General features: G+C 55.0%; 2 protein-coding genes across 3 annotated transcripts; one reads left to right on the top strand and one right to left on the bottom strand.

Annotated features, from left to right (window-relative positions):
* The first annotated feature begins 3,233 nt into the window (after window positions 1–3,233).
* SLC16A11 (solute carrier family 16 member 11) lies at window positions 3,234–9,324 on the top strand. Of its 2 annotated transcripts, none has more exons than XM_030862256.3 (5): window positions 3,234–3,403; window positions 3,975–4,182; window positions 4,451–4,594; window positions 4,759–5,526; window positions 5,614–9,324. In XM_030862256.3, exons 2-5 carry the CDS (start codon window positions 3,981–3,983, stop codon window positions 5,841–5,843), a joined length of 1,344 nt encoding a protein of 447 aa, XP_030718116.1. In that variant the 5' UTR covers window positions 3,234–3,403; window positions 3,975–3,980; the 3' UTR covers window positions 5,844–9,324. The 2 variants fall into 2 exon arrangements, with proteins under 2 accessions (XP_030718116.1, XP_060146434.1); XM_060290451.2 differs by lacking the exon at window positions 3,234–3,403 and adding an exon at window positions 3,631–3,732.
* Window positions 6,454–10,286, bottom strand: SLC16A13 (solute carrier family 16 member 13). Its single transcript, XM_030862258.3, has 4 exons — window positions 9,726–10,286; window positions 9,432–9,575; window positions 7,709–8,446; window positions 6,454–7,064 (listed from the first exon to the last, which is right to left on the bottom strand). Exons 1-4 carry the CDS (start codon window positions 9,922–9,924, stop codon window positions 6,865–6,867), a joined length of 1,281 nt encoding a protein of 426 aa, XP_030718118.1. The 5' UTR covers window positions 9,925–10,286; the 3' UTR covers window positions 6,454–6,864.
* Between the last annotated feature and the right edge of the window lie 745 nt (window positions 10,287–11,031).

Below are 11,031 nucleotides of genomic sequence, written 5' to 3'. Positions count from 1 at the left end.
ACCACAAGCCCTGACCTTTGTGTCCTAGGGCCCCTTCCTGGGTCATGGTCTTCTTCCACTTTGAGGTCTATGCTGACTTCCCATAGAAGCCACCCAGAGGTGGCTTCTGCCCAGAGGAGGACTTGGGAAGAAAAACTTAAATAATTTATCTAGTCATTTAAAGCATAACTTTCCTATGAAGATATGCATCAATGATTACGAAGCAGGATGCAAAATTTTCAATGTAAAACAAGATAGTTCAAAGAAACGTCCCCTGCACAAAAGGTCTACACCCCAGACTCTCCTGACCCTTCTGATTCTGGTATGAGTCCTCTCCCCTCTGTGATCAGCTTCCAGTATTAGTGGATATTAGTGACTGCTGCATCAGGGATAATTTTGAGAAGAATCAGTCCCCGGGAAAACATCTAAATTCCTTGGCCTGGCCTTTCATGATGGGACCCTCTGCCCCAGCAGCTTCGTCCTACTTTATTCTCCTACACACTCCCTGTTCTCCACACAGCGGCTATTTACAGCTCCCCAAACAATAAACAATGTGCCAAGCTGGTTCATGCCTTTGTGATTTTCCACAGGCAGTTCCCTTTGCCTGGAATGCCCCTGCCCACACAGCCATCTGGCAAACTCCTACTCATCCTTCAAGACCCAGCTCAAAGAGCTCCTCTTCTGTGAAGCCTTCCCAGCAGGCCCAAGCAGAATGAGTCAATTCCTCCCATGCACCACTCTATGGTGTCTGCGTCCCTTTCGTTGTGTTGAGATGTCTTTATTTCACTTTTTCTCTTAATTTGATTGTGGGGGCTTGGAGGGGAGAGACTGTAGCATTCATAGTTGTATCCCTAGCCCTAAGCAGAGCATCTGGCATGGTAGGTGTCTATAAATATTTTGTATGAGGAAGCGAATGAACAAAACTTATTTTGACTCCTTTTCTTCTCATTTGTTTTTAGAGTTGAGATAGGGAGACCAGCATTTTCTCCTAAACTTTGGAAAATGCTAAGAAAACCACTCACTACTAAGAGAAACAATCCATTTAACCTCTCTTTGTAGCCATTCACGTCTTATAAAGCTGTGTAGTTCTACTGAGAACTCACCAGACCAATGTGGTTCTTTAACCTTGAGGCATCAGTAGGTGTAGCCAGTGGGGAAGGGGCAGGGGTGCAAGAGGGGCTGACATATATCATGTTCCAGGCACTGTTCTAAGTCCCTTATTCATACATGTATACACAGTGTCTCATTTTATTCCCATAGCAATCCTATCAGGTAGCTACTATTATTATCCCCATTTTAGAGATGAAGAAATCGAGGCACAGAGAGGTTGAATAACTTGCTTAAAGTAATACAGCTAATAAGTGGCAAAGATGGGCTTCAAACCCACGAAGTCTAGCTTGGGAATTCATTCTCCCAACCTCACTGCTATATTTGCTTGTTGACTGAGAAAAATGCACAACCTAAAAGTTGAGAGTCATGTTTTATTCAGCAGACGAAACTGAGGACTTAAGCCCGGGACACAGTATGGCAGATAACTCAGAGATTGCTCCGAAGAGGCAAGGGGCGGAGCCAGGATATCCAGGAGTTTTTGCAACAAAGACCAGGTAGTCGGAACATCAAAAGATTAACGTCAATGAAAGAAAACCAGATATCTTAAGGAATTTAGCACTTTTCCATGTATGGGAAGATGCAAGAGTCTGGGCTCACTGAAATCATTCCTTTGATACGCACCTCAGCCATCTGGGGCCAGTATCCTGGGCTTTCTCATCCTGAGTCTCCTCAGGGTGCACTGTTGGGGGTGGAGGGCTGCAGTGTCTGATGGTTTGATAGGGGGCATCCTGTTTCCATCGTGAGTTCCCTCAGGGCTCACTGTTGGCTAAGAATACAGGGAACATGAGGTAGAAGATAAACGTGCCCTTTCGCAGCCAATCACCGTAGCCCCAGGCTCTGGGATGCCCCGTTGGTTCATAAGTATCCTGCCTGTAAAGGTCCTCAGTGTCACTCCCAGACCCTGAGGACCCAGTCTCCTCTTTGACTGCCCTGCATTTCTCCTTCACCATGGAGAGGGAGTGATTTGTTTCACTTGGCCTCATTCAGCTTGGAGCAGAGTCCTCACCGGCCATGTCGGGAAGTGGGCTTCGTGCCTTCCCCCTGGCTGAGGACGTGCTGCCTCTGTCTCCCAGGTGCCTTTCACAACAGCACACCCAGCTAGGGAAGCTGGTGAGACCACCTTCCCAGGGTGTGTGTGTCAGGGCTCCTGTACCCCATCCAGGCCATTTCAAGCAAAGGACATGACATATTCAAAACTTTAGGAGTGAGAAAAAGCTAGGCATGTCCATACAGGCGGCTGATGGAAGGGTGTAGGAGAGAGGGGAGGGAGATGGGATGGAAAGATAGTCTACCTTTGATTGTGAAAGGCCTCATGCCCAAAGTAGAGAATTTTGTTGTTTTTTTTACCTCCTATAGGCAGTGGAGAGCCCTCGAAGATCATGTTGTTAGGTTTACAGTTTCACTGATTAAGAAGCTGTTTTTCTTTTCTTTATTTGTAGAAACGTTCTCAACCATTAGGAAACACTGCCACCATGTGGCTTTTGGATGTTGCATGTGCCAAATTGCAAACTGCCAATTTCTCTGATACTGTTGGAAAATTAAATCAAAGAACACATCCCTTGATCAAACAGCTGAAGTAAATTAATGGTAAACTTAATCCTAATGTAAAAAGGAAAATTTTTTCAAGAAACCAATACCTGGGTTCAATTATCGGATTTCTTAACTTTGTTTTTAAAATTCTAATCTAACTCTTCAGCGATTCTGACCTCAAGAATCCTTTGTATTCCCAGTAACCCCTATCTCAGAATCATAAACTCTCTGGCTCTGCAAAGGCTCTACCATTTCCAGGTCAGTTTGGCATCAAACTGTCTCCAGGCCATTTCCCTCCATGGTGGCGGATTCTATTTCAGTCCTAGGTCTGTTCTTCTTGTATGGTTCCGCAGTTGGACAGACCCCAATTCAAATATTTCCACCATTTTTTTCTTTTTTAAGCTGAGTGATTTGGGCAAGTCACCTAACCTCCCTAAGTTTCAGTTACCTTATCTGTAAAATGGGAAGAACACCTTTTTCACAGGGTGATTGTGAAGATGAAAGATGACATGTGTACATGTCCCTGGCCCATCATAAGGAAGTCCTCTTCCTTCTCCTCCGTCCTTGAGGGCATATTATTGTTAAGCACGCAACATACACTCCGTGGAGGTGATTTAACATCCGAGAGCTTTTACCAGGTTCTCCAGCAACGTTCCCTGAGAACGAAAGTACTCATCCACTCAGGCTTTGGGAGGACTACCGCTATTTCCGTGCGTTGCCTACCGACGTTGGGCAGGCTGGAGGTTGCAATCCACGCGTCTCCCGGGTGCACAGCCGGCGGCAGGTGCGTGGGCGTGGGCGTGGCGGCATTCATTCCTCACCCCTCCCTTCCCCGGGGTTGGGGGTGTGAGTGGATAATTCAATCCCCGTAGGACTCGGCGTCTGGCCTCACCCGCGGCTCGGCGGATTGGCTGTCTCAGCTCGCCCCCGCCCTCCGTACCCCCCCCGTCCCAGGTGGCTCAGCCCCCCTGTGGAGCTCTCTGTTTACCTTGAGAGCCCGTCCAAGTTGGGCTCCATCTCTACATTTGCTCCCTCTGGGGCCCCGCCCGCCCCGGAAGCAGGGAGAAAAGCGGGCCGAGCCCTTCCTCTCCCCGCACCGCCCGGAGAGGTCGGGTAAGGGAGACGGGTGTGTGGGAGGGGGAGTCTCAGGCCTGGAGGATCCGGCTGTCATCCCGTCCCGGGATCGCGCGAACCCGGGAGTTCTGTCCCTAGGCTCCTCCGTCTCCGTCCTGTCGTGCTCAGGGTGACGTGCCCACCCTGGGCAAAGAGCCAGAAGCTGGATCTCAGGGATGCCCGGGTCCCTAAAGGAGGCACAGACCTGGAGACTTCTCTCACAGGTGGTCCCCCTCCTCCAGGCGGTGATGACCCCCAAGCCAGCCGGACCCCCGGACGGGGGCTGGGGCTGGGTCGTGGCGGCCGCAGCCTTCGCGGTGAATGGGCTCTCCTACGGACTGTTACGCTCCCTGGGCCTCGCCCTCCCTGACCTCGCGGAGCATTTTGACCGAAGCGCTCAGGACACTGCGTGGGTCAGCGCCCTGGCCCTGGCCGTGCAGCAGGCAGCCAGTGAGGAGGGGCCCCGAGGTCGGAGGCGGGAACCGGGGTGGAGGGGCCATGAGTGCAGTGGTGGGGGACACACCTGGTTGATTACCAGACAACGTAAGAAAGGTCGACCAGTGTACCTAAGTTCTAGAATATAGTGGGTCTTGAGGTCAAGGCGGAGGGGCTATTAGGCAGGGGGAGAAGTTTAGGCCAGGCAAACAGCCAATGAGAAGTGTTGGAGCGAGTTTGGGGGTCCAGGAGCGTGTCTTCCGTTGACTCCGCCTCCTTCCAGGCCCAGTGGGCAGCGCCCTGAGCACCCGCTGGGGGGCGCGCCCCGTGGTGATGGTTGGGGGCGTCCTCACCTCGCTCGGCTTCGTCTTCTCGGCTTTCGCCCGCAGTCTGCTGCACCTCTACCTTGGCCTGGGCGTCCTTGCTGGTGAGGAGAGAGGGATTCCCGGGTTCTTCAGGGGTGATGGTGGAGATAGAGCGTGTCGGGAGCTGGAGGCCAAGGGCGCGAGGGCCTCCTGCGAGCAGCCGAGCTGGGATGGTGGGGACAGGCATCCCCAGCTCCTGTCCTCACCCGGTCCTATCCATTCGCAGGCTCCGGCTGGGCCCTGGTATTCGCCCCTGCCCTCGGGACCCTCTCCCGTTACTTCTCCCGCCGTCGAGTCTTGGCCGTGGGGCTGGCACTCACGGGCAACGGGGCCTCCTCGCTGCTTCTGGCGCCCGCCTTGCAGCTCCTCCTCGATAATTTCGGCTGGCGGGGCGCCCTGCTCCTCCTTGGCTCCATTACCCTCCACCTCACCCCCTGTGGCGCCCTGCTGCGACCCCTGGCGCTCCCTGGAGACCCCCTGGGCCCACCCCGAAGCCCGCTAGCTGCCCTCGGCCTAGGTCTCTTCACACGCCGGGCCTTCTTAGTTTTTGCTCTAGGCACGGCCTTGGTGGGGGGCGGGTACTTCGTCCCCTACGTGCACCTGGCTCCTCACGCTTTAGATCGGGGCCTGGGGGGGTATGGGGCGGTGCTGGTGGTGACGGTGGCTGCCGTGGGGGACGCGGGCGCCCGGCTGCTCTGCGGGTGGCTGGCGGACCAGGGTTGGGTGCCCCTCCCGCGGTTGCTGGCGATGTTCGGGGCCCTGACAGGGTTAGGGCTGCTGGCGGTGGGTCTGGTGCCGGTGGTGGGGAACGAGGAGAGCTGGGGGGGCCCCCTGCTGGCCGCGGCTGCGGCCTACGGGCTGAGCGCCGGAAGTTACGCCCCGTTGGTTTTCGGCGTGCTCCCGGGGATGGTGGGCGTCGGCGGTGTGGTGCAGGCCACCGGGCTGGTGATGATGCTGATGAGCCTGGGGGGGCTTCTGGGCCCTCCCCTGTCAGGTAAGGGCCTGAGCCAGCAGATCCGCTCGCACCCCTCCTCTGCACCTGGGCACGGAGGCCTCTGAGTTCCTTTCCCCCTCCTCTCAGGCTTCCTAAGGGATGAGACAGGAGACTTCACCGCCTCCTTCCTCGTGTGCAGCTCTTTCATCCTCTCTGGCAGCTTCATCTACATGGGGCTGCCCAGTGCGCTGCCCTCCTGCCGTCCAGCCTCACGTCCAGGCACCCCACCCCCTGAGAGGGGGGAGCTGCTCCCCAACCCTCAGGTTGCCCTGCTCCCCCCAGGAGGCCCTCACTCCACTCTGGACAGCACTTGTTGACCATTTTCTTGTTTGAGCCTCGCCCCCAATAAAGACTTTCTATCTGCTTTTGTTAGGCAATCTAGGATGCTGCAAACATTCTACTTAAAATATCCAAAAAGGCTGGTTGATAGGAACAGGATCCCCCAAGCCACGCGAGGCAGGAAGGGTGTTTGTCTAGTCAGTCCGTTTCTCTTTGCCCAAGTTCTTGCCATTATAACAGGAAATCTTTGAGAAACTGTCTGCCTATCAGCTTCAGTTTGTTGGAGGAGGGGGGTGCTCATGGGTGCTAGCTGCCCCATCCTCATTTCCCAGATAACTCTCTCCTGCATTTCAGTCTCCTACTGGCCTGATGAAAACATAAGAATCCCAGACCCAGACTTCAGCTCTCTTAGCTTTATCTCCCCCTCCCCAGCTAGCACCCCCCACATGTCCCTCACCATTTTCTTAATTTCTTTCCTAAGTTACAGGGGATAGTGGGAAAGAGGGAGGTCAGTGGGCAAGTAGGAGGAACTGTGATCCAGAGAGCAGAGTCCAGGGTTAAATGCTCTGGGTCACCAGAGCTCCTGGATACCTCCCCTCCAGTCCCCAGCGTGACCCCATTCAGCCAACCCAGGCATATGGGACCCAATTCTTTTTGAAGTTCTGATTATTGTCCGGTTTTCTTATTCAGTTTTATCTCAAAGGGGCATCCCTCTTTCCCAAAGATCTGTCTTCAGGGAAGAAATGTGGGAGGCAACACCAGAGATCACATGTAAAACATGATAAGTCTCTTGGCCTTTGAGTTTCCACAGTCGATTCACAGCTCAGTGGAGCAGGCTGAACTCCTGGATCCTTCAGAAAAGGTTGTGCGAGCGAAGAAGAGATAAGACAAAATACAAAGGGTTGGCACACACATCGCAGGAGCCCCAGGCCTGCTCTGGGGGGGAGGAGGCAGATAACGATGCTTAAGGCACTGTGGTTCTGTGGGTGCCAAGATGGGGCAGAAGACCTGGAGCCAACAACCCCTGGGTTTCTGGGTCTGACTCCCCCTTCCTGGAGTTCAGTCCTCTCCCAGCCCCTCCCTGGGCAGGGGGACTTTGGTATCCAGTGCCTCTGTTACAGGGTCCTGGGGCTTGGAGGTAGGAGCTGACAAGCAGAAGAAGTGGGGCAGAGTGATGAGAACTCCACTCCCTGCAAGAAGGAAGGCCCCAGCCACCACAAAAGAAGCTGTGTAGGTGCCTGTCACATCCCGGAGGTAGCCTAGATTCAAGAGAGAAAAAGAATATACATGGGTGATCTGTTTCCTGGGACTCAGACACATTTTGGGGTGGAGGGAAGAAAATAATCCTTAACCCATCATCTTGGAGAATTAGAACTCTCAAGGTAGGACTGGATGAGCTCGAGAACTCAGGCTTCCCAGGGGCCTCAAAAGGCCATTTCAACCACCTTCCTGCTTTCAGAAAGGATCTCTGAACCAGCCAGTGGGGATTTGGGGATCCGGATGGAGTCAGGCACACTTGTGCCTTTCTTTCCAGTAGCTGTGGCCTTCTCTTCCATGCCTTCAGTTAATAGTTAGGAAAATGTTAAGGGTCTGAAGGTTCTGGCATCAGGAGCCTGGAGAACTTTGACCAGATGGCTCAGACCCCTGGCCTGGGGCCCAGTGGGCCAAGGGAAAAGGCAGACACTGGCATGTTATGTCTGGCCAGGTCTGACCAGGTCCTCTGAAAACCCCAACTGTAGGTACCCTGCCACTTTGGACCCATTTCAGGGCTGCTGTGATTGACCATGCAGGCTGTGTATGTACCATACCAGAGGGCAGTATTCACATAACTATAATGTCAATTCCCTCCCTGAATGGTATGACGTGGCAGCCCGCACCCACCTGGAAATCCCAGTCCCCTTACCTGATAGAGGAGCCCCCAGCAGCCCCCCGATGCTTTCTACCATCTGCACCAGTCCCAGGCCACAGTATATCTTTCCAGTTCCCACCAGTTCAGGCAGCACGGAGAAGGCCACTGGGGTCAGGGCCCCTGATGTGAAGCCATAGGCCACAGTCAGAGCCACCAGGGCTGTGGGAGCCTGAGCCGCAGGGTACAGGGCCAGTATCACCCCAGTCAGGGTGGTCCAGAGCATCAGGAGTCTTGCCACAGGCCCTGGGACTGCATCCCCTAGCCACCCAGAAGCCACACGCCCCACAGGGTCAGAAATAGCCGCCACTGAGAGCAGGAAGGCAGCAGGCAGTGGGTCCCAATCTAGGTCCCGAAGATGGGCCACCAGGTGCACGTAGGGAATGAAGTAGCCAGTGTTGATCAGGGTGAGGGCAACGGTGTAACGGAGGAAGGGGCCATGATGGAGAAGGTTGGCAAGTTGGGCCCCAGGGCCACCCACGACAGGGTCCTCGGCCAGGGAGAGTGGGCGGAGAAGAGCACCACAGGCCACCAAGTGGAGGGAGAGGGCAGACACCAGCAGCAGGGCCCCCCGCCAGGCGTACTGGCTGAGCAGCCATTGGAAGAGTGGAGCAAAAGCAAAGGAGGAGAGGCCCACGCCCGTCAGTGCTAGCCCAGTGGCCAGGGATCGCCGACGAGAGAAGTAACGGGACAGGCAGGCCAGGGTGGGAGTGAAGGTCAAGGCCCAGCCAGATCCTGTCAAAAAGGAAGAAATGGGGGTTGAGGGACCCATAAGGAGCTCAGGGCACACAATCATCCCAACACTGCCCAGCAGCAGAAGGTAGCACAGGTGTAAATTACAATCCTAGCTTGATACTTGCTAGCTGTATGACCTTGTCTATTTACTTAATCTCCTAGCCTCAATCTCATCTGCAAGATGGGGGTAATATACTTTATGGGACTCTGGAATGTTTGCAAAGTTAACTACCATAGAACTCTGGAGTTAGACCTGGGCTCTACCATTTCTGGCTGTGTGAACTTCACTTGCCAAGTTGCATAAGCTTAAAGCCTTTCCTCATCTGTAAATAGGATAATGATATCTATTTCACAGCTTTCACATCTGACACAATTTTACAGTAATTCTTCCTTTTACACTCCAGTCCCACTAGCCCTGGGCTTGTGTCTTTGAATTTCCTGATTTCCCCTAACCTGTTTATCATTTTAGTCACCTCTCTTAAGAATTCCCTTCTGGGGGAGTTTGCTGGTGGCGCAGTGGTTAAGAATCCGCCTGCCAATGCAGGGGACACGGGTTCGAGCTCTGGTCTGGGAAGGAGCAAGGGCCACGGAGCAACTGAGCCTGTGCACCCCAACTACTGAGCCTGCGCTCTACAGCCCGCGAGCCACAACTATAAATCCCACATGCCACAAATACTGAAGCCCGCGCGCCTAGAGCCTGTGCTCCGCAACAAGAGAAGTCACCGCCAAGAGAAGCCCGGCGCACCGCAACGAAGAGTAGCCCCCCCTCGATGCAACTAGAGAAAGCCCACGCGCAGCAACGTAGACACAACGCAGCCATAAATAAACCGATGTAATTAAAAACAAAATTGCCTTCGGGGCACAGGTGCTAGCCAAAACTTTCTCTCAGCGTCTCCCTAAGCCTTTTGGAAGGAGCAGGAAGAAGGTAAAAGTCCAGAGGCCAAAAAGACTCAGGCTTTTGACCCGCCCTTGCCCAGGGTCTCACCTGAGAGCAGCCCAATACTCAGGTACAGGTGGGTTAAGGAGGTAGCAAAGGCGGCGAGCAGCATCCCCAACGCAGCCAAGATGCCCCCAGCCATCACCACAGGCCTGGGCCCGAACTTGGTGCTCAGCGCACTGCCCACTGGGCCTGGAGAAGAGGAAGTGTTCTGAGAGAAGATCTCAGGCGTCCTTCTCCAGCACTGACCCCACCCCCACCATCTCCTTTACCGTCCCCGCATCTCCTCTCCCTTCCGAGGGTCGAGGGTCACAGGACTCTGGACCCAGGCGCAGCACTCACTCCCGAACTGCTGCACCGCGATTCCTATGGAGGCGATCCAGGAGACTCGCGCTGCCGGCTCCTCAAACGCAGCCACAAACTCCACAAAGAAGACGCCGAAGGAGCGGAGCACTCCGAACACCAGCGCCGACTGGAAGAACGCTGAGAGCACCACCATCCACCCCCAGCCCCCGTCGGGGGGCTCGGCCCTAAGTGCCATCTGGGAGGTAACAGGACTGCCGCCTTAAGCCCCTTCCGGAGCAGGGCTCAGGACGTTCCACCTCTGCCCACCCACCCAACCGGACCACTCGCAGCCGAGCAGGGAGCAGAGGATGGTAGAGAGGAAAGTACCAACGAGGGCTTGAAAGCTGCAGAGAGGCTGCGTGAGGCGCCTGCGCCCTTCCCCTAGCGGGGGCGATATAGGTAGGGAGACCAGGCGGGCGCTTGGCCCTGCGCTCAGCGCCGGGGGGCGTGGCTCCGCCGGCCGTGAGTGGAGAGTCGAGGCCTGGGCGGGACAGACGGAGGAGAGGGCTGACTTTCGGTCTAGGGGCCAGGGGGCAGCACTGAGTTTGGGCCCCATCCCTGAGGTCTCAGGGTGGATTGTGTATCTTATCACTGGAAGTGTCTGCACCTGGCCAGCCCGGCCAACATCCCTGTCTGTAGCTCACCAATGAGAACGCGGGACTCCTCAGAAGGGGGCGGAGCCATAAGGGCAGGGCGGGCTTTAGAACCTGTTCTGGGGCAGTGAGTGGGGCGCAGGCGTGAGGAGGGGACTTTAGCAGGCTAAATAGACGGGCCCTAGGTGACCCAGGAACCAACCAGGAGGTAGCTTCGGTCTCCTGTCCAACTAGCGGGCCAATTCGACCAGATTTCAGCACGGAGATGCGCACGTAAGGAGTCCGTGGGCGTTAGTAGTTGGTAAACTGGTTCAGGAGAGGAAAACACATACTTGCTTGATGAGGGGCCCGGGAGCTGAAAAGCGGGGCGGGGGTGGGGTGGGTGGTGCGGAGGGATTATGAGATAAGATAAAATACCTGGCCAAGCGCCTGAGGCCACTAGAATCTAGATGCCTGGATTCCTGAGTGGGTTCAAAGGCCAAGGAAAGAGAGAGGAGACTGGGCTCTTGGACTCTTGGCGTTGATTTCTGTATTGGGAACTCGTTCCTGTCCCTTCTGTTCCCACTAACAGGAAACCTACGGGTCACAGAGACCAAAAATAACTGGGGAGAGGAAGTGCAACTCTGAGCTCACTCAGAGCCCCACCAGCCCTCGTCTTCAGTGGGGCTGGATCATTTTCCTCTGCCCTCTAGTAACAACCACTTCCTAAT

This window comes from Globicephala melas, chromosome 20 (genome assembly GCF_963455315.2).
Source record: "Globicephala melas chromosome 20, mGloMel1.2, whole genome shotgun sequence".
Taxonomy (NCBI): domain Eukaryota; kingdom Metazoa; phylum Chordata; class Mammalia; order Artiodactyla; family Delphinidae; genus Globicephala; species Globicephala melas.
The sequence above is the reverse complement of the archived record's forward strand: the minus strand, read 5'-3'. Positions and strand labels throughout refer to the sequence as shown.